Source organism: Oncorhynchus mykiss, chromosome 16 (genome assembly GCF_057628025.1).
Source record: "Oncorhynchus mykiss isolate SJ-2025 chromosome 16, ASM5762802v1, whole genome shotgun sequence".
NCBI lineage: Eukaryota > Metazoa > Chordata > Actinopteri > Salmoniformes > Salmonidae > Oncorhynchus > Oncorhynchus mykiss.
Genome location: NC_143037.1, coordinates 2,956,624 through 2,980,611, shown reverse-complemented (window position 1 = coordinate 2,980,611; position 23,988 = coordinate 2,956,624). Strand labels below are relative to the sequence as shown.

General features: G+C 41.3%; 1 protein-coding gene across 2 annotated transcripts in view; it reads left to right on the top strand.

The window, feature by feature from the left end:
- jag1b (jagged canonical Notch ligand 1b) overlaps nucleotides 1–17,164 on the top strand; it is a 99,574-nt gene extending 82,410 nt beyond the window's left edge. For both annotated transcript variants that reach the window (XM_090201764.1, XM_090201763.1), the window contains exons 24-26: nucleotides 560–691; nucleotides 3,360–3,510; nucleotides 14,146–17,164. In XM_090201764.1, coding sequence (XP_090057890.1) covers nucleotides 560–691; nucleotides 3,360–3,510; nucleotides 14,146–14,705 — 843 coding nt within the window. In that variant the 3' untranslated portion in view covers nucleotides 14,706–17,164. The remainder of the gene's footprint in view (nucleotides 1–559; nucleotides 692–3,359; nucleotides 3,511–14,145) is intronic.
- The last annotated feature ends 6,824 nt before the right edge of the window (nucleotides 17,165–23,988 follow it).

Genomic DNA, 23,988 nt, shown 5'->3' with positions numbered 1-23,988 from the left:
GTTAGATTAGATAGTACATTTGACCTTTCAGATTTCTAGGTTAGATTAGATAGTACATTTGACCTTTCAGATTTCTAGGTTAGATTAGATAGTACATTTGACCTTTCAGATTTCTAGGTTAGATTAGATAGTACATTTGACCTTTCAGATTTCTAGGTTAGATTAGATAGTACATTTGACCTTTCAGATTTCTAGGTTAGATTAGATAGTACATTTGACCTTTCAGATTTCTAGGTTAGATTAGATAGTACATTTGACCTTTCAGATTCCCTGTTTGTTTTCTACTGCCAAGTTTACAACTTCACTATTACAGTGAAATGTTTTGTCCAGGAAGTTGTCTAAAAGGGATTGAATGTGTTGTTGCCTAATTGTTTTTTGGTAGATTCCCACACTGCTTTCCTTCCATCTATATCTGCATTTCTTAATATTATTCAGTTCCTTTGGCTTTGAGCTCTGTTCAGGTAGACTGTCCCTATCTGTCGTTCTCTCCAGGGTGTAACTTCTCTCTCGTCTGCGTATCGAGGCAGTGTGTAACTTTCTCTCTCCTCTCTCTCTCCAGGGTCTGAGTATCGAGGCAGTGTGTAAGCAGCTGAGACAACTCTATGTGCTGAATAATGTGTCCTCCGAGTATTCTGTTTCCATAACCTGTGACCCTTCAACCTCCGCCAGCAACGAGATCCATCTCAGCATCGTAAGTCACGTCTTGTCGTGTGTGTGTGTGTGTGTGTGTGTGTGTGTGTGTGTGTGTGTGTGTGTGTGTGTGTGTGTGTGTGTCTGGGGGTTAAAAGCAAAAATACATATTTCTGTGGACTGTGGAAAAAACAGTCGTGGCCAAAAGTTTTGAGAATGACACAAATATTAATTTTCACCAAGTCTGCTGCCTCAGTTTGTATGATGACAATTTGCATATACTCCAAAATGTTATAAAGAGTGATCAGATTAATTGCAAAGTCCCTCTTTGCCATGCAAACGAACTGAATCCCCCCCCAAAAAATGTCCACTGCATTTTCAGCCCTGCCACAAAAGGACCAGCTAACATCATGTCAGTGATTCTCTCGTTAACACAGGAGTGAGTGTTGACGAGGACAAGGCTGGAGATCACTCTGTCATGCTGATTGAGTTCGAATAACAGACTGGATGCTTCAAAAGGAGGGTGGTGCTTGGAATCATTGTTCTTCCTCTGTCAACCATGGTTACCTGCAAGGAAACACGTACCATCATCATTGCTATGCACAAAAAGGGCTTCACAGGCAAGGATATTGCTGCCAGTAAGATTGCACCTAAATCAACCATTTATCAGATCATCAGGAACTTCAAGGAGAGTGATTCAATTGTTGTGAAGTAGGCTTCAGGGCGCTCAAGAAAGTCCAGCAAGTGCCAGGACCGTCTCCTAAAGTTGATTCAGCTGCGGGATCGGGGCACCACCACTACAGAGCTTGCTCAGGCATGGCAGCAGGCAGGTGTCGAATACTTTTGGAGGATGGCCTGGTGTCAAGAAGGGCAGCAAAGAATCTACTTCTCTCCAGGAAAAACATCAGGGACAGACTGATATTCTGCAAAATGTACATGGATTGGACTGCTGAGGACTGGGGTAAAGTCATTTTCTCTGATTAATCCCCTTTCCGATTGTTTGGGGCATCTGGAAAAAAAGCTTGTCCGGAGACAAGGTGAGCGCTACCATCAGTCCTGTGTCATTGCCAACAGTAAAGCATCCTGAGACCATTCATGTGTGGGGTTGCTTCTCAGCCAAGGGATTGGGCTCACTCACAATTTTGCCTAAGAACACAGCCATGAATAAAGAATGGTACCAACACATCCTCCCAGAGCAACTTCTCCCAACCATCCAGGAACAGTTTGGTGACGAACAATGCCTCTTCCAGCATGATGGAGCACCTTGCCATAAGGCAAAAGTGGTAACTAAGTGGCTCGGGGAACAAAACATAGATATTTTGGGTACATGGCCAGGAAACTCCACAGACCTTAATCCCATTGAGAACTTGTGGTCAATCCTCAAGAGGCAGGTGGACAAACAAAAACCCACAAATTCTGACAAACTCCAAGCATTGATTATGCAAGAATGGGCTGCCATCAGTCAGGATGTGGCCCAGAAGTTAATTGACAGCATGCCATGGTGGATTGCAGAGGTCTTGAAAAAGAAGGGTCAACACTGCAAATATTAACTCTTCGCATCAACTTCATGTAATTGTCAATAAAAGCCTTTGACACTTATGAAATGCTTGTAATTATACTTCAGTATTCCATAGTAACATCTGACAAAAATATCTAAAGACACTGAAGCAGCAAACTTTGTGGAAATGAATATTTATGTCATTCTCAAAACTTTTGACCAGGACTGTATGGACTGCAAAGTGAAGCATGAAGGATCTCCCTTAGTCTTCATAAATCTGCCTTTTCACACCACGGAGCAGAGCTGTACTGGGCTGGTTACGCCATAGACAGTCATTCATGATTTTACAATTTGTGTTCTATTCAATTGTATTTTGTCACCGTGCTCCGGATAATAGTGACAGATTAGATACGCTGGCTGGCTGTTGTGAGATGTAGTGTTTCGCTGAAGCCAGAAAACAACAACAACAACAACCATTTTAATCTGATAAACATAAATCTGAAGACGCGGTATATCAACACCTCCAATGACCTTTCCCCTTTTCTTTCAGTCTGTTTTCTTGGTTTTCTGTATTCGTAAAGTGTCTCCTGCTGATCTAGAATCAGGTGTTTGCCTTTTTAGCTCATAAAGAAGTAAGATTAAATGGCGATGGGGACCTGAGCCTAGATCAGCACCCTTTATTATGAATACGGGCCCTGATGAAGCAGAAACACTTTTCCCTGTGTGTTGTAGGGATGGACACGGTGACTCCAATATCCCAACAGACATTAGTTAGTATTCAATATGAATACGGGCCCTGATGAAGCAGTAACACTTTTCCCTGTGTGTTGTAGGGATGGACACGGTGACTCCAATATCCCAACAGACATTAGTTAGTATCCCAATACTTGCGAGAGTCATAAAAAAATAATGTTAACAATGAGAAGGCTTTCTCTAAATTAAATTATCTTTGTCACATTGCAGCGCACGATTATAATATGATGTAAGCAAATGGGACCCAAGGCAGAAAGTCCACAAGTTATACGTTGTATTTGATTTATTTAAAAATTATTACATTTAATTTACATTTTGACTGATAATCCGAAGAAATGTCATGTTATTCGAATAGTAGTGAAATGATTTCCATCCCTAGTGTTTTTCTATCAGTACACAGAAGATACAGCTCACCTATAAAGGACCTAACAGAGACCCAACCAGTATAACCCCCCCCCCCCTCCCTCTCTCTCTTCAGTACACAGAGGACCACCCGATGGACAGATCCCCTATAAAGGAGATAACAGATAGGCTCGTCGATCTGGTGTCTAAACACCATGGCAATAACAGCATCATCACCGCCATCGCCAAGGTCCGCGTGCAGCGGAGGCCTAGCGCCAGCCAGACGGGTACGATTCATTCTCTATCACACACACACACACACACACACACACAAAGCCAGACAGGTACGATTCATTCTCTATCACACACACACACACACACACACACACACAAAGCCAGACAGGTACAAAACACACACACACACACACACACACACACACACAAAGCCAGACAGGTACAAAACACACACACACACACACAAACACACACACACACACACACACACACACACAAAGCCAGACAGGTACAAAACACACACACACACACACACACACACAGCCAGACACAGCCAGACAGGTACAAAACACACACACACAGCCAGACAGGTACAACACACACACGTACATGCCAGTCATTTAGCAGACGCTCTTATCCAGAGCCACTTAAAGTTAATGCATTCATCTTAAGATAAGTGGTAAGATAAGTGGTTGTCTCACCAAGCTATCGCAGACATAGAAATTAAATCTGTCCTCAATAACGTAGCTATCAGTAGAGTCAGCTAGAAGGGTGGGGTGGGGTCAGGTGCAAGTGCTGGTTAAGTGTTTATTTTGTATTATTTTTGGGGGTCGAGGTGAGGAAGAGGATAATATAAGATACTGTTTGTAGAGGTCGGGTTTCAGAAGATGGGCAGGGACTCTGCTGTCCTAGCTTCAGGGGGAAGCTGGTTCCACCATTGAGGTACCAGGACAGATAAGAGCTTGGGTTGGGCAGGAGCTGCCCTCCCGTAGGGTTGTGAGGGCCAAGAGACCTGAGGTGGCAAAACGGAGTGCTTGGGTTGGGGTGTAGGGTTTGATCATAGCCTGAAGGTAGGGAGGGTCAGTGGACTCAATAGGCTGAGTGAATGAGTGGGGACCAGTGGACTCAATGAGTGGGACCAGTGGACTCAATAGGCTGAGTGAATGAGTGGGTCCAGTAGACTCAATAGGCTGAGTGAATGACTGGGACCAGTGGACTCAATAGGCTGAGTGAATGAGTGGGACCAGTAGACTCAATAGGCTGAGTGGGACCAGTGGACTCAATAGGCTGAGTGGGACCAGTGGACTCAATAGGCTGAGTGAATGAGTGGGACCAGTGGACTCAATAGGCTGAGTGAATGAGTGGGACCAGTAGACTCAATAGGCTGAGTGAATGAGTGGGACCAGTGGACTCAATAGGCTGAGTGAATGACTGGGACCAGTGGACTCAATAGGCTGAGTGAATGAGTGGGACCAGTGGACTCAATAGGCTGAGTGAATGAGTGGGACCAGTGGACTCAATAGGCTGAGTGAATGACTGGGACCAGTGGACTCAATAGGCTGAGTGAATGACTGGGACCAGTGGACTCAATAGGCTGAGTGAATGACTGGGACCAGTGGACTCAATAGGCTGAGTGAATGACTGGGACCAGTGGACTCAATAGGCTGAGTGAATGACTGGGACCAGTGGACTCAATAGGCTGAGTGAATGACTGGGACCAGTGGACTCAATAGGCTGAGTGAATGACTGGGACCAGTGGACTCAATAGGCTGAGTGAATGACTGGGACCAGTGGACTCAATAGGCTGAGTGAATGACTGGGACCAGTGGACTCAATAGGCTGAGTGAATGACTGGGACCAGTGGACTCAATAGGCTGAGTGAATGACTGGGACCAGTGGACTCAATAGGCTGAGTGAATGACTGGGACCAGTGGACTCAATAGGCTGAGTGAATGACTGGGACCAGTGGACTCAATAGGCTGAGTGAATGACTGGGACCAGTGGACTCAATAGGCTGAGTGAATGACTGGGACCAGTGGACTCAATAGGCTGAGTGAATGACTGGGACCAGTGGACTCAATAGGCTGAGTGAATGACTGGGACCAGTGGACTCAATAGGCTGAGTGAATGACTGGGACCAGTGGACTCAATAGGCTGAGTGAATGACTGGGACCAGTGGACTCAATAGGCTGAGTGAATGACTGGGACCAGTGGACTCAATAGGCTGAGTGAATGACTGGGACCAGTGGACTCAATAGGCTGAGTGAATGACTGGGACCAGTGGACTCAATAGGCTGAGTGAATGACTGGGACCAGTGGACTCAATAGGCTGAGTGAATGACTGGGACCAGGGGACTCAATAGGCTGAGTGAATGAGTGCGACCAGTGGACTCAATAGGCTGAGTGGTTGACAGTCGTCCACAGAGAGGAGGCAGAAGCTTGAAATTTAGTAGAACGTGGCTTTAGCAGCGAACAAACAAAGGTAGAGAGGGGAGTGAAAGGATGATAGGACCTCCAGAAGGTAGAGAGGGGAGTGAAAGGATGATAGGACCTCCAGAAGGTAGAGAGGGGAGTGAAAGGATGATAGGACTCCAGAAGGTAGAGAGGGGAGTGAAAGGATGATAGGACCTCCAGAAGTGTAGTTTTCCTCCATTTTTTTGCTCAGTTGCCACTCACTCAGCCACGGAGCAGGAGGGGAGGGCCGGGCCGGGGGGAAAGGGGACAGTGCGAGTCATAGGATGTAGAAAGGGAGGAGAGCAGGGTTGACGAGGCAGAATCAGGGAGATAGAGACTAAGTAGTGATCAGAGACCTGGAGGGAGGTTGCAGTGAGATTAGTAGGAGAACAGCCTCTAGTGAAGATGAAGTCAAACACATTGCCTGCCTTGTGAATGGGGGGGAGACTGGGAAAGGTCAAGAGGCAAGGAGGGGTTTTAAAGAAATGAATCAAAGATTGACGTCGGGAGGTTGAAGTCGCCAAGTACGAAGAGAGGTGAGCCATCGTCAGGAAATTCGCTTTTTAAGGTGTTCAGTTCATTGAGGAACTCTCCAAAGACACCTGGTGGGCGATAGATGACAATGTTACGCATGAGTGGACAAGTGACAGTGACGGCATGGAATTCAACTGAGGAGACGGACAGGTGAAAGAGAGAGAAAAGAGAACATCTCCACTTAGGAGAAATGAGTGGCCCTGTGTCACCGCCGACGACGACCAGATCATCTCCGACTATGAGAGAGAGAACATAGTCAGGGTGAAGAGAGAGCAGCTGGAGTAGCAGTGTTCCCCGGGGTGATCCATGTCCCTGTCAGGGCCAGAAAGTCAAGGGACTGAAGTGCAGCTTAGGCTGAGATGAACTCGGCGTTCTTGACTGCAGATCAGGAGTTCCACACGCTGCCAGAGACCCATAATGCCACATGGGTTGTGCTCGCAGGGTACACTACATTAGAAAACCTCCACTGACAGCTACCACTGAGAAACACACACTACCTCTACCACACACACACACACACACACACACACACACACACAGCCAAATTGGTAAGCACCACAACTGTTGTTTATGATCAGGCTGCTCTTGCTATCTGTCTCGGTCTGCTGGTCTCTCTTTCGGTGTCTCGGTCTCTTGATCTCTGTCTCGGTCTGCTGGTCTCTCTTTCGGTGTCTCGGTCTCTTGCTCTCTGTCTCGGTCTGCTGGTCTCTCTTTCGGTGTCTCGGTCTCTTGCTCTCTGTCTCGGTCTGCTGGTCTCTCTTTCGGTGTCTCGGTCTCTTGCTCTCTGTCTCGGTCTGCTGGTCTCTCTGTCGGTGTCTCGGTCTCTTGCTCTCTGTCTCGGTCTGCTGGTCTCTCTTTCGGTGTCTCGGTCTCTTGCTCTCTGTCTCGGTCTGCTGGTCTCTCTTTCGGTGTCTCGGTCTCTTGCTCTCTATCTCGGTCTGCTGGTCTCTCTTTCGGTGTCTTGGTCTCTTGCTCTCTGTCTCGGTCTGCTGGTCTCTCTTTCGGTGTCTCGGTCTCTTGCTCTCTGTCTCGGTCTGCTGGTCTCTCTTTCGGTGTCTCTCTCTGTTGGTCTCTCTTTCGGTGTCTCGGTCTGCTGGTCTCTCTTTCAGTGTCTCTCTCTGCTGGTCTCTCTTTCGGTGTCTCGGTCTGCTGGTCTCTCTCTGCTGGTCTCTCTTTCGGTGTCTCGGTCTCTCTCTCTCTGCTGGTCTCTCTTTCGGTGTCTCGGTCTCTTGCTCTCTGTCTCGGTCTCTCTCTGCTGGGCTCTCTTTCGGTGTCTCGGTCTCTCTCTCTCTGCTGGTCTCTCTCTCTCTGCTGGTCTATCTTTCGGTGTCTCGGTCTCTCTCTCTCTGCTGGTCTCTCTCTCTGCTGGTCTCTCTTTCGGTGTCTCGGTCTCTCTCTCTCTGTTGGTCTCTTGTCGGTCTGTTGCTCTTTCGAACTGCACACGCTTGTAGTAGGAAGGATGGAAGAGAGGAAAAGGACTGAAACACTGAGGAACTGTTCTAACCCTCTATCATTAATGGAATGCAGGGCTAACAGCCTTGAGCTGCAGGATTTCATTCATGTGGAAATGTTTTGGAACTTGGCTAGGAGTAGAGATGGAGTGAGGGAGAGGAGACATAAGAGATGAGCGAGACCTTTAGAAGGAGGAAACAGACTATGTTGATGTTTATAACCTTTAGAAACAGTCTTCATGTTGACGTTTATAACCTTTAGAAACAGTCTTCATGTTGACGTTTATAACCTTTAGAAGGAGGAAACAGTCTTCATGTTGACGTTTATAACCTTTAGAAACAGTCTATGTTGACGTTTATAACCTTTAGAAGGAGGAAACAGTCTTCATGTTGACGTTCATAACCTTTAGAAACAGTCTATGTTGACGTTTATAACCTATAGAAGGAGGAAACAGTCTTCATGTTGACGTTCATAACCTTTAGAAACAGTCTATGTTGACGTTTATAACCTTTAGAAGGAGGAAACAGTCTTCATGTTGACGTTTATAACCTTTAGAAACAGTCTTTATGTTGACGTTTATAACCTTTTAGAAGGAGGAAACAGTCTATGTTGACGTTCATAACCTTTAGAAAAAGTCTTTATGTTGACGTTCATAACCTTTAGAAACAGTCTTCATGTTGACGTTTATAACCTTTTAGAAGGAGGAAACAGTCTCTATGTTGACGTTTATAACCTTTAGAAACAGTCTTTATGTTGACGTTTATAACCTTTAGAAACAGTTACATGTTGACGTTTATAACCTTTAGAAACAGTCTATGTTGACGTTTATAACCTTTAGAAACAGTCTTCATGTTGACGTTTATAACCTTTAGAAACAGTCTTCATGTTGACGTTTATAACCTTTAGAAACAGTCTTCATGTTGACGTTTATAACCTTTAGAAACAGTCTATGTTGACGTTCATAACCTTTAGAAACAGTCTTCATGTTGACGTTCATAACCTTTAGAAACAGTCTTCATGTTGACGTTCATAACCTTTAGAAACAGTCTTTATGTTGACGTTTATAACCTTTAGAAACAGTCTTCATGTTGACGTTTATAACCTTTAGAAACAGTCTATGTTGACGTTTATAACCTTTAGAAACAGTCTTCATGTTGACGTTTATAACCTTTAGAAACAGTCTTCATGTTGACGTTTATAACCTTTAGAAACAGTCTTCATGTTGACGTTCATAACCTTTAGAAACAGTCTATGTTGACGTTTATAACCTTTAGAAGGAGGAAACAGTCTTCATGTTGACGTTCATAACCTTTAGACAGTCTTTATGTTGACGTTTATAACCTTTAGAAACAGTCTTCATGTTGACGTTTATAACCTTTAGAAACAGTCTATGTTGACGTTTATAACCTTTAGAAACAGTCTTCATGTTGACGTTTATAACCTTTAGAAACAGTCTTTATGTTGACGTTTATAATCTTTAGAAACAGTCTTTATGTTGACGTTTATAACCTTTAGAAACAGTCTTTATGTTGACGTTCATAACCTTTAGAAACAGTCTATGTTGACGTTTATAACCTTTAGAAACAGTCTCTATGTTGACGTTTATAACCTTTAGAAACAGTCTTCATGTTGACGTTTATAACCTTTAGAAACAGTCTTTATGTTGACGTTTATAACCTTTAGAAACAGTCTTCATGTTGACGTTTATAACCTTTAGAAACAGTCTCTATGTTGACGTTTATAACCTTTAGAAACAGTCTATGTTGACGTTTATAACCTTTAGAAACAGTCTTCATGTTGACGTTTATAACCTTTAGAAACAGTCTTTATGTTGATGTTTATAACCTTTAGAAACAGTCTTCATGTTGACGTTCATAACCTTTAGAAACAGTCTTCATGTTGACGTTTATAACCTTTAGAAACAGTCTTCATGTTGACGTTTATAACCTTTAGAAACAGTCTATGTTGACGTTTATAACCTTTAGAAACAGTCTTCATGTTGACGTTTATAACCTTTAGAAACAGTCTTCATGTTGACGTTCATAACCTTTAGAAACAGTCTTCATGTTGACGTTTATAACCTTTAGAAACAGTCTTCATGTTGACGTTTATAACCTTTAGAAACAGTCTATGTTGACGTTTATAACCTTTAGAAACAGTCTTCATGTTGACGTTTATAACCTTTAGAAACAGTCTTCATGTTGACGTTTATAACCTTTAGAAACAGTCTTCATGTTGACGTTTATAACCTTTAGAAACAGTCTATGTTGACGTTCATAACCTTTAGAAACAGTCTTCATGTTGACGTTCATAACCTTTAGAAACAGTCTTCATGTTGACGTTCATAACCTTTAGAAACAGTCTTTATGTTGACGTTTATAACCTTTAGAAACAGTCTTCATGTTGACGTTTATAACCTTTAGAAACAGTCTATGTTGACGTTTATAACCTTTAGAAACAGTCTTCATGTTGACGTTTATAACCTTTAGAAACAGTCTTCATGTTGACGTTTATAACCTTTAGAAACAGTCTTCATGTTGACGTTCATAACCTTTAGAAACAGTCTATGTTGACGTTTATAACCTTTAGAAGGAGGAAACAGTCTTCATGTTGACGTTCATAACCTTTAGACAGTCTTTATGTTGACGTTTATAACCTTTAGAAACAGTCTTCATGTTGACGTTTATAACCTTTAGAAACAGTCTATGTTGACGTTTATAACCTTTAGAAACAGTCTTCATGTTGACGTTTATAACCTTTAGAAACAGTCTTTATGTTGACGTTTATAATCTTTAGAAACAGTCTTTATGTTGACGTTTATAACCTTTAGAAACAGTCTTTATGTTGACGTTCATAACCTTTAGAAACAGTCTCTATGTTGACGTTTATAACCTTTAGAAACAGTCTTCATGTTGACGTTTATAACCTTTAGAAACAGTCTTTATGTTGACGTTTATAACCTTTAGAAACAGTCTTCATGTTGACGTTTATAACCTTTAGAAACAGTCTCTATGTTGACGTTTATAACCTTTAGAAACAGTCTATGTTGACGTTTATAACCTTTAGAAACAGTCTTCATGTTGACGTTTATAACCTTTAGAAACAGTCTTTATGTTGATGTTTATAACCTTTAGAAACAGTCTTCATGTTGACGTTCATAACCTTTAGAAACAGTCTTCATGTTGACGTTTATAACCTTTAGAAACAGTCTTCATGTTGACGTTTATAACCTTTAGAAACAGTCTTCATGTTGACGTTTATAACCTTTAGAAACAGTCTTCATGTTGACGTTCATAACCTTTAGAAACAGTCTTCATGTTGACGTTTATAACCTTTAGAAACAGTCTTTATGTTGATGTTTATAACCTTTAGTAGGAGGAAACAGTCTTTATGTTGACGTTTATAACCTTTAGAAACAGTCTTTATGTTGACGTTTATAACCTTTAGAAACAGTCTTTATGTTGACGTTTATAACCTTTAGAAACAGTCTTTATGTTGACGTTCATAACCTTTAGAAACAGTCTTTATGTTGACGTTTATAACCTTTAGAAACAGTCTTTATGTTGACGTTTATAACCTTTAGAAACAGTCTATGTTGACGTTTATAACCTTTAGTAGGAGGAAACAGTCTTCATGTTGACGTTCATAACCTTTATAAACAGTCTATGTTGACGTTTATAACCTTTAGAAACAGTCTATGTTGACGTTTATAACCTTTAGAAACAGTCTTCATGTTGACGTTTATAACCTTTAGAAACAGTCTTTATGTTGACGTTTATAACCTTTAGAAACAGTCTTTATGTTGATGTTTATAACCTTTAGAAGGAGGAAACAGTCTTCATGTTGACGTTTATAACCTTTAGAAACAGTCTATGTTGACGTTTATAACCTTTAGAAGGAGGAAACAGTCTTCATGTTGACGTTTATAACCTTTAGAAACAGTCTATGTTGACGTTTATAACCTTTAGAAGGAGGAAACAGTCTTCATGTTGACGTTTATAACCTTTAGAAACAGTCTTTATGTTGACGTTTATAACCTTTAGAAACAGTCTTTATGTTGACGTTTATAACCTTTAGATACAGTCTTCATGTTGACGTTTATAACCTTTAGAAACAGTCTATGTTGACGTTTATAACCTTTAGAAACAGTCTTCATGTTGACGTTTATAACCTTTAGAAACAGTCTATGTTGACGTTTATAACCTTTAGAAGGAGGAAACAGTCTTTATGTTGACGTTCATAACCTTTAGAAACAGTCTTCATGTTGACGTTCATAACCTTTAGAAACAGTCTTCATGTTGACGTTTATAACCTTTAGAAACAGTCTTCATGTTGACGTTTATAACCTTTAGAAACAGTCTTCATGTTGACGTTTATAACCTTTAGAAACAGTCTTTATGTTGACGTTTATAACCTTTAGAAACAGTCTTCATGTTGACGTTTATAACCTTTAGAAACAGTCTTTATGTTGACGTTTATAACCTTTAGAAACAGTCTTATGTTTGACGTTCATAACCTTTAGAAACAGTCTTTATGTTGACGTTTATAACCTTTAGAAACAGTCTTCATGTTGACGTTTATAACCTTTAGAAACAGTCTATGTTGACGTTTATAACCTTTAGAAGGAGGAAACAGTCTTTATGTTGACGTTTATAACCTTTAGAAACAGTCTTTATGTTGACGTTTATAACCTTTAGAAACAGTCTTCATGTTGACGTTTATAACCTTTAGAAACAGTCTTTATGTTGACGTTTATAACCTTTAGAAACAGTCTTCATGTTGACGTTTATAACCTTTAGAAACAGTCTTCATGTTGACGTTTATAACCTTTAGAAACAGTCTTCATGTTGACGTTTATAACCTTTAGAAACAGTCTTTATGTTGATGTTTATAACCTTTAGAAACAGTCTTCATGTTGACGTTCATAACCTTTAGAAACAGTCTTCATGTTGATGTTTATAACCTTTAGTAGGAGGAAACAGTCTTTATGTTGACGTTTATAACCTTTAGAAACAGTCTTTATGTTGACGTTTATAACCTTTAGAAACAGTCTTCATGTTGACGTTTATAACCTTTAGAAGGAGGAAACAGTCTTTATGTTGACGTTTATAACCTTTAGAAACAGTCTTTATGTTGACGTTTATAACCTTTAGAAACAGTCTATGTTGACGTTCATAACCTTTAGAAACAGTCTTCATGTTGACGTTTATAACCTTTAGAAGGAGGAAACAGTCTTCATGTTGACGTTTATAACCTTTAGAAACAGTCTTCATGTTGACGTTTATAACCTTTAGAAACAGTCTTTATGTTGACGTTTATAACCTTTAGAAACAGTCTTCATGTTGACGTTTATAACCTTTAGAAACAGTCTTTATGTTGACGTTTATAACCTTTAGAAACAGTCTTCATGTTGACGTTTATAACCTTTAGAAACAGTCTTTATGTTGACGTTCATAACCTTTAGAAACAGTCTTCATGTTGACGTTTATAACCTTTAGAAACAGTCTTCATGTTGACGTTTATAACCTTTAGAAACAGTCTTCATGTTGACGTTTATAACCTTTAGAAGGAGGAAACAGTCTTTATGTTGACGTTTATAACCTTTAGAAACAGTCTTCATGTTGACGTTTATAACCTTTAGAAACAGTCTTCATGTTGACGTTTATAACCTTTTAGAAGGAGGAAACAGTCTTCATGTTGACGTTTATAACCTTTAGTAGGAGGAAACAGTCTTTATGTTGACGTTTATAACCTTTAGTAGGAGGAAACAGTCTTTATGTTGACGTTTATAACCTTTAGAAACAGTCTTTATGTTGACGTTCATAACCTTTAGAAACAGTTACATGTTGACGTTTATAACCTTTAGAAACAGTCTATGTTGACGTTTATAACCTTTAGAAACAGTCTTTATGTTGACGTTTATAACCTTTAGTAGGAGGAAACAGTCTTTATGTTGACGTTTATAACCTTTAGAAACAGTCTTTATGTTGACGTTCATAACCTTTAGAAACAGTTACATGTTGACGTTTATAACCTTTAGAAACAGTCTTCATGTTGACGTTTATAACCTTTAGAAACAGTCTTCATGTTGACGTTTATAACCTTTAGAAACTGTCTTTATGTTGACGTTTATAACCTTTAGAAACAGTCTTTATGTTGACGTTCATAACCTTTAGAAACAGTTACATGTTGACGTTTATAACCTTTAGAAACAGTCTATGTTGACGTTTATAACCTTTAGAAACAGTCTTTATGTTGACGTTTATAACCTTTAGTAGGAGGAAACAGTCTTTATGTTGACGTTTATAACCTTTAGAAACAGTCTCTATGTTGACGTTCATAACCTTTAGAAACAGTTACATGTTGACGTTCATAACCTTTAGAAACAGTTACATGACTTCTATATTTCAGGACAGACTTTCTTGACAATGAAATGGTTGATGAATTCCTGTTTCTCTCCTATCCAGACTACCTAGTACCCTTGCTGTCCTCTGTCTTCATTCTCCTCTGGATCCTGGCGTTGGTCTCGGTCTTCCTCTACTGCGTGCGTCGCCGTCGGAAACATGGCAGTCACCATGGCAACGGAGCCTTGTCGTCCGCGGCAACTGACGACAACACAACCAACAATGTGCGTGAGCAGCTCAACCAGATCAAGAACCCGATCAACGAGAAACACGCCGGAGGCGGCGGCCATCTTACAACATCGGTGGCCATCAAGGACTACGAGGATAAGAACTCGATCGTCGCCAAGGTACGGACACACCACCCCCCGGAGGAGGAGGAGGACAACGATAAAGAGAGACATATGGGGAATAAAGGACGCTTTACGGTTCCAGCCAAACAACCCGCCTACACACTGGTGGAGCGGGAAGACTGGGGCCTCAATGGAGGCCTGGGGGCCAACGGGCCCAACGAAGGGGACGGCAGGACCCCGGTGCAGCCCAGCTCCAAACACTGGACTAATAAACAGGACAACAGAGCCCTGGAGACGGCACACAGCATGAACAGGATGGACTACATCGTATAGCAGGAAGTGACATTGGAGGCAGGAAATAAACGCTGTGTAAAGAATTCCCCTTCCTGGACTTTATGGTCACCCCGGCAACGTGGTCCTTCTGACACGTTCTGTGGACAGTGTTGCCGTGCAACCAAACCCTTTGATCATGCTGAAGAGGACCAGGGGGTGTGTTTCTGGGATTTGTAGTTTTGTAGTTCCTAAACTGTTACGTCATTATTCTGTGACTACAAGGTTGGTTTTGTTTTGGATATAATGAATGGTACCCTGTTCTCTATTTAGTGCACTGCTTTTGACCAGAGCCCTATGGGCCAAGTGTACGTTGTAGGGACTAGGTTGCTGTTTTTAACGTTGCTCCTGATAATTTAAACGCTAGCTGGCTACACTGGCAGAGAAGGTTGCTTTGGTTGGCAGGTTAAGAGCGTGTTGTGTTTTCACATTTCAACACGACACCTATTCCCTATACTACCACACTACTTTTGAGCAGAGCCCCTATGGGCCCTGGTCTAAAGTAGTGCACTATGTAGGGAATAGGGGGCCATTTTCAGACACGCGTTGCTTTAATGTATTTCTCTCTCTCTCTCTAGTAGGTATAAACTAGTTTTGTTTACCTTTTCAGTTTCATAGCAATGTCATGAAATTAAACCAAAAAGAAACACAACTTTAGAATGATTTATTTGGGGGGGGGCGGGGGGGGGGGTCGATGTCAGCAGTTGCAATATGAAGAATTTGTGTCTGTTTAGAATGTGTAGATATGTACATTTTTATTTTTTATTAATCATTGTGTATATTTGATTTATTAACTTAAATAATAATCAAGAGCCTTCATTCCTTTTTTATTTATATGTTCTGTCTCTAGATGTAAGGTTTTGACAGCTTAGTTTATTTGTTTGATAGTGAACATGTTGTTCATTTACAAAATGCCCCCCCCCCCCCAAAAAAAAATGCAATTTATTTTTGTTGCCTGAAATATTTGTTGTTGTTGTTGTTGTTTTTGTTTATGATTCTACAGCGTCCATTGTTGCTTAGACTTTGCAGGCTAGAGGGGAAGAAGAAATAAAAACTAAATACAAAATAAATGGTTGCTTTTGGGTTGTAAAAACGATTCAGAGATTTGAGTGTAGTGGCAGACATTTTCCTTGTGACTACTAATTGAACAAAAATCCTACTAGCAGCATCCTAAGTCACTCATAAGCACATACTCAGAAAACAAGTATATCTGCCAATCACGCATAAAGTCACAGCTAGACCCAGGACTTGTCCCACATGGCAACCTATTCCCTGTGGGCCCTCGTCAAATGTAGTGTACCCTATTCCCTATGGGCTCTCATCAAATGTAGTGTACCCTATTTCCTATAGGCCCGCATCAAATGTAGTGTACCCTATTCCCTATGGGCTCTCGTCAAATGTAGTGTACCCTATTCCCTATGGGCCCTCGTCAAATGTAGTGCACCCTATTCCCTATGGGCCCTGGTCAAAAGTAGTGCACTATAAAGTGAATAGGGTGCCATTTGGGATGTAACCCAATCATACTTGAATGGTAGAGGGTCAACAGTCCCGGATCGGTTTGTGCTATCAAATCCATTGCATGCATGATTTGGCAAGATGGCACAAACCGAACAGGGCCTGTAATTCATACATTCTTTCAGAATAAGAGAGCTGATCTAGGATCAGGTCCTGCCTGTTCATATAAATTGTATTCATTATCCGAAAAGGCCAAACTGATCCTTATACCAGCACTATGAATTGTGGACCCTGGGACTCTTGAGGGGTTATGCTACGAAGCAGCATCAATTCGTTACCCAGCTAAATTTATAATAAATAAACCATCCGATGTAACTTTTTATGTTCGTGTCCATATTCTGTCAACTTCCACCCAGATAATGTTGTCTCATCCTGGTATTTGTAGCCATAAATTGGGAGAGAACAAACACCTCAAACAGACCGGTACATTAATTTTTTTTTAAGCTTCCTGTTTCCTTATTGGCTGCGCTCGACTCACATGAATATATTTTATGTCCGTTATATGCCCACACCATTAAAACACGGAAAAGCTGCTTAACATACTTCATTATTTTTTTTAGGAAGGAAAAATGTCAGTCATTTCTAATTAATTATACGTGATATTTCATAAATCTAGAAACAGTGGACAATGAGAAAAGATAATACTTGTGTTGACCCAGTTGGACAATGTTCAAGTTCATTTTTCAAGTAAGTTATTTACAAATATTTAGTCAATTTAGCTCAAGCATTGATCCTGCTTGGTTGTGTGCTGCCGGAAGTTCTTTAGTTTCTGTGTCAACTATAAAGACGGACATGTTTTCTCTTTCTGAGATCATGGCAACATTAATTTCCTGTCCTTTTTCCACCCTTGTGTTATGAGAATGTATTATGTGTTGATGTTGCAATTCTGGCAATATTTTGAAAGTCAATATTTATTAAATATTTTTTATGAAAAGAGAAATTAAAAACTGTCACCGTTCTGGAGTCGTGTTCTGAGTAAAATATGTGAATGAATTGATCGTGAGGTTAGATAATCAAATCAATAAAAAAAAATGTATTGTCACATGCTTTAGACTAACAATTAAATGTTATCTGTCATAGTATTAACATAGCATCTACACACACTTCATTTTTATTTTACTAGGCAAGGCAGTTAAGAACAAATTCTTATTTTCAATGACGGCCTAGGAACTGCCTTGTTCAGGGGCAGAACGACAGATTTGTACCTTGTCAGCTCGGGGATTTGAACTTGCAACCTTTCGGTTACAAGTCCAACACTCTAACCACTGCCGTCCCTACACTCTAACCACTAGGCTACCTTGTTTTATACAGTACCCCAAAATCAGTCAGTTTATTGGACCATGGGGAAAAATAGCTGCTGTGTAAATACTGCAATGTGGTTTTGAGCCATCAAGGGTCTTTACACTATCCCAGACAAGTTAGAGAGTATGTCTGTATCCAAAATGGCACCCTATTCCCTAAGTAGTGCACTATACAGGGAATAGGGTGCTATTACCGAGGCACCCTATGGGTCTTTATTCTACTCCAAGATGTTTAGCTAATAACCAGACAATTTGGGGAAGGTTCTTAGACAGACTACCTGTGGGGAACAACTTAATAGTGAACAACAAGGTCTCATTGTAAGCATCTGAGTTGACTAATGATTAATGTAGGCTGGAACTAAACTCCCTTCAATCAGACCAACAGGCCTGAAGGTTGACATTGTTCCAGAATTATCCTCCTAGGTCCAAATGATCCTGAACAGGGCTGAATTCCATTTAATTTAGTCAATTCGGGAAGTGAACTGAACATTTTGTGAATTTGAATGGAATTGGTCCCAACATTGATCCCTGGGGTACTCCTGCACTTTTAAAAGTTAACTAGGACCCAGATGCTGGATCTGAGACGGAGATGCCCAGAAGCCCACTAGTGTTTTGCGGATGGGGACAGACTAACATCTTTAACAGAAAGGATTAGACCAAGGCCTTATCAGATGATCAACACATCTTCAAATCCTAACTGTGCCACACTGAGTCATGGAGCTAAAACAGATCATTGTATGACTACTAGATGGTAGTGCAGCAGTTGAATCAGGTAGCCATTTGTAAGGATTAAAGCGCCCAGTTTTCCCAAAAGCATCTCAAGGCAAAGTTCCTCGTTAGAACCGTCATGGGAGCATCACTAAAACTCTGAGGTGTTTCCCCAAAACGATTGTTACCTAAGTTACACTTAACCCTCTTGTTGTCTTTCTGGTAGAATAGGACCCGATTTACAAGTTTTCTCTCTGAAAAATGTAGTTCATTTAAATCTGATTGTCATAAGGTTCCGTGGCTTCGTCCACAGAGGGCATCGGAACACACAAAACACATTTGGATCATTTTCATTACATTTTGGGTGTTTTATTTAACTTTTGTACACCTGTGGTGTTCCCCAATAGAATCTTTCCCCCCACGGGAACCACACCTGTTGGCATTCTCACAAACAATCGCAACATTGTTACAATAATAGATAGAACTTCTCTCGTAGCTCTGGTATATAAAGCTTTTTTGAGGCCTTTGCTCACAATTCATTCTGTGGCAGCACAATGACCAAACGATATACTGTATGTGAGGCTCTTGATCATATCTTTGATCATGACACTGGTGAGGAGGAGAGAGTCCTTGTTGAACTTTGACACAACGTAGTCTGTGATAAATAGCACAATATGTTTCATCTGGGTATTTGTTATAGTCAAAATAATCCATACATTGTGCTTTTTTTACTCAAAAACTAGTTGTATGAGCTCAGGTCAATGAGGCCTACAGGCCATAAATAGCAAATAGCAGTTTCAAACTTGTAATGTTCACAAGAACTTAAGTTGATGAAAAGATCTAACACAACATTAGGTGATAATATATGGATTTATAATCAGCTATAATGGGGCGGACATTTTTGGACCGGCAACACAGAATTAATTAACATGAAACGAACACAACAAGAGGATTAAACACTTCAAATCAATCAAATGTATTTATATAGCCCTTCTTACATCAGCTGATATCTCAAAGTGCTGTACAGAAACCCAGCCTAAATCCTCAAACAGCAAGCAATGCAGGTGTAGAAGCACGGTGGCTTGGAAAACTCCCTAGAAAGGCCAAAACCTACGAAGAAAGCCATTTCTTAAAGATATCCATAAAAAGTGTCGTTTAAAGTTTGCCACAAGCCACCTGGGAGACACACCAAACATGTGGAAGAAGGTGCTCTGGTCAGATGCAACAGTTGCAACAATGCAAAACGTTATGTTTGGCGTAAAAGCAACACAGCTCATCACCCTGAACACACCATCTCCACTGTCAAACATGGTGGTGGCAGCATCATGGTTTGGGCCTGCTTTTCTTCAGCAGGGACAGGGAAGATGGTTAAAATTGATGGGAAGATGGATGGAGCCAAATACAGGACCATTCTGGAAGAAAACCTGATGGAGTCTGCAAAAGACCTGAGACTGGGATGGAGATTTGTCTTCCAACAAGACAATGATCCAAAACATAAAGCAAAATCTACAATGGAATGGTTCAAAAATAAACATATCCAGGTGTTAGAATGGCCAAGTCAAAGTCCAGACCTGAATCCAATCGAGAATCTGTGGAAAGAACTGAAAACTGCTGTTCACAAATGCTCTCCATCCAACCTCACTGAGCTCGAGCTGTTTTGCAAGGAGGAATAGGAAAAAATGTCAGTCTCTCGATGTGCAAAACTGATAGAGACATACCCCAAGCGACTTACAGCTGTAATCGCAGCAAAAGGTGGCGCTACAAAGTATTAACTTAAGGGGGCTGAATAATTTTGCACGCCCAATTTTTCAGTTTTTGATTTGTTAAAAAAGTTTGAAATATCCAATAAATGTCGTTCCACTTCATGATTGTGTCCCACTTGTTGTTGATTCTTCACAAAATATACAGTTTTATATCTTTATGTTTGAAGCCTGAAATGTGGCAAAAGGTCGCAAAGTTCAAGGGGGCCGAATACTTTCGCAAGGCACTGTATATCCATTAAACACTGGAATGGTAGAATGTGCAGAAGATGAATGTGCAAGTAGAGATACTGGGGTGCAAAGGAGCAAGATAAATAAATTAATACCAGTATGGGGATGAGGTAGATTGGATGGGCTATGAACAGGTGCAGTGATCTGTGAGCTGCTCTGACAGCTGGTGCTTAAAGCTAGTGAGGGAGATTTGAGTCTCCAGCTTCAGAGAGTTTTGCAGTTCGTTCCAGTCATTGGCAGCAGAGAACTGGAAGGAAAGACGACAAAAGGAGGAATTGGCTTTGGGGGTGACCAGTGAGATATACCTGCTGGAGCTCGTGCTACGAGTGGATGCTGCTATGGTGACCAGTGAGATATACCTGCTGGAGCGCGTGCTACGGGTGGGTGCTGCTATGGTGACCAGTGAGCTGAGATCAGGCGGGGCTTTACCTAGCAGAGACTTGTAGATAACCTGTAGCCAGTGGGTTTGGCGACGAGTATGAAGCGTGGGCCAACCAACGAGAGCGTACAGGTCGCAATGGTGGGTAGTATATGGGGCTTTGGTGACAAAACGGATGGCACTGTGATAGACTACATCCAATTTGCAGAGTAGAGTGTTGGAGGCTATTTTATAGATGACATCGCCGAAGTCAAGGATCGGTAGGATGGTCAGTTTTATGAGGGTATGTTTGGCAGCATGAGTGAAGGATGCTTTGTTTAGAAATTTTGGATTGGAGATGCTTAATGTGAGTCTGGAAAGAGAGTTTACAGTCCAACCAGACACCTAGGTATTTGTAGTTGTACACATATTCGAAGTCAGAACCGGATGGGTGGGCAGGTGTGGGCAGCGATCAGTTGAAGAGCATGCATTTAGTTTTACTTGCATTTAAGAGCAGTTGGAGGCCACAGAAGGAGAGTCGCCAGCAGCCAGAGCAACATCATTGATGTATACAGAGAAGAGAGTCGGCCCGAGAATTGAACCCTGTGGCACCCCCATAGAGACTGCCAGAGGTCCGGACAACAGGCCCTCCGATTTGACACCCTGAACTCTATCAGAGAAGTAGTTGGATGAAACAGGCGAGGCAGTAATTTGAGAAACCAAAGCAGTTGAGTCTGCCGATAAGAATAAGAATGCCGGGATTGGCAGAGTCGAAAGCCTTGGCCAGGTCGATGAATACGGCTGCACAGTAATGTCTTTTATCGATGGCGGTTATGATATCGTTTAGGACCTTGAGCGTGGCTGAGGTGCACCCATGACCAGCTCAGAAACCAGATTGCATAGCGGAGAAGGTACGGTGGGATTCGAAATGGTCGGTAATCTGTTCACTTGGCTTTCGAAGACCTTAGAAAGACAGGGTAGAATAGATATAGGTCTGTAGCAGTTTGGGTCTAGAGTGTCTCCCCCTTTGAAGAGGATGACCGCAGCTGCTTTCCAATCTATGGGAATCTCAGACGATACGAAAGAGAGGTTGAACAAGCTAGTAATAGGGGTTGCAACAATTTCGGCAGATAATTTTGAGAAAGAAAGGGTCCAGATTGTCTAGCCCCGCTGATTTGTAGGGGTCCAGATTTGGCAGCTCTTTCAGAACATCAGCTATCTGGATTTGGGTGAAGGAGAAGTGGGGAAGGTTTGGGCGACTTGCTGTGGGGAGCGCAGGGCTTTTGACCCGGTTAGGGGTAGCCAGGTGGAAAGCATGGCCAGCCGTAGAAAAATGCTTACTGAAATTCTTTATAGATTTATCGGTTGTGACAGTGTTTCCTAGTCCCAGTGCAGTGGGAAGCTGGGAGGAAGTGCTCTTATTCTCCATGGACTTTAGCGTCCCAGAACTTTTTTGAGTTTGTGCTACAGGATGCAAATTTCTGCTTGAAAAAGCTAGCCTTCACTTTTCCTAACTGCCTGTGTATATTGGTTCCTAACTTCCCTGAAAAGTTGCATATCACAGGGGCTGTTCGATGCTAATGCAGAACGCCACAGGATGTTATTATGCTGGTCAAGGGCAGTCAGGTCTGGAGAGAACCAAGGGGCTTTCATATAATTATAATGCATGGTTAATAATAATAATAATTGTTGGATAACAGGTCGGCTCTCAGAAGTCAACCTTTTAATGAGCTCCATCTTCAATATAATCATTAATTCAGAAGGTTAAACTAGGTTAAACTAGTAGATTATAATATGCCATGCCTTCTGGGAACGCTAAGAAGTCCAAAAGTTATTAGTTAGAATTAGAGTTAGAATTTTGTTAGAATTTTGTTAGAATTTAGAATTTTAGTTACCCCAAAGGGGTTAGAATTTTGTCTGTCAGTTGTATTAAAATCGACCAATGTCTGCCTTTAAATGCTTTATTATCCAAATGTTTAAAGTGCGTGTGGGCGAAAAGAAACTAAATGGTTTGAGGCCCTGAGGCGGAGTGATGCGATGGAGATGAAATGAGTAGAAAATAAGGCTTGCAACACCCATCTGATTATTCATTATGATGAGGATTTATTTTTGTTTACATTCTTCATTGTAACCACAATAATGAAACACACACAACGCGAGCAGATGAACTTAAGTCTTTTAATAATAAAGAAATGTTTTGACTATCAGAAAGAATGTTGGTCCTTATTTATTTTTTGATCCAAAGCTTTATGTTAACAAATCTTTCATTCCGTTTCTTCTTCACATTAGCAAAAGAAGGACCGTGTTTCAAAACCTCCCTTTCTATCGAGGGTCTTTCACACTGTGGTGGATAAAGACAAGTTTGTTATTTAGAATGATTTATTTCTGGTTTTAGAGGGAGAGAAAAAAAACAAAAGCCCACCGTGCCTATTTTTAGAAAATTGTCAGTCCACACGTCAAGTGTAATTCCCCCCCCATTGTGTTTACCTAAGTTCTCGTCACTGACAGCTGTTGTTGTTTTTGCCTGATGACCCTGGTGAGAGACTCTCAGACTCTCCATTCGTTTATGAAAAGATAGTCCATTATTTGCCACAGTTTAGACTACCGATAGATCAGCGTTCTAACTCCCCCTTGTGGTGGTGTGGTGCAATGACAGAATGCCACCATCTACCACTAACGGCCACGGCATAAGATCAAAACTTTTAAAGGAAGAACCACTGTGTGTATTTAGATGTTTTTATGATTATTTTCGTATTTTTTTACCCCTTTTTTCTCCCCAATTTCATGGTATCCAACTAGTTACAGTCTTGTCTCATCCCGTACGGACTCGGGAGAGGCGAAGGTCGAGAGCCATCCGTCCTCCGAAACACGACCCAACCAAGCCAGCACTGCTTCTTGACACAACGCCGCCTTAACCCGGGAAGCCAGCCGCACCAATGTGTCGGAGGAAACGCCGCACACCTGGCGACCGCGTCAGCGTGCATTGCGCCCGGCCCGCCACAGGAGTCGCTACTGCGCGATGGGACAAGAACAACCCTGCCAACCAAACCATCACCTGAACCCAGACAGCCCTGGGCCAATTGTGAGTCACTATATACACAGGAGATCTCTGCGAAAACATAAAATCAAGATGTTTATTGGTCTCTCTGTGACCACCGATAACTTCAGAACCAAGTTACAAATACAAAGTAACAATTACATTTTTTTTTTATTGTGACAAACAAAAACAAAAGTAAACAAAAGCACAGAAAGATGTATCAATTGAAAACCCAGATGACGGCATTGAAAGAGAAACAGCCTCCATGGGCCTGTACATTTTAATCATGTGGAAATCAATCGAGTGCGATTTTGCCAAGCTACTGTCTAATTTATGCCTCAATACGTTGGCTGATGTGTATCAATATGAGCCCAAT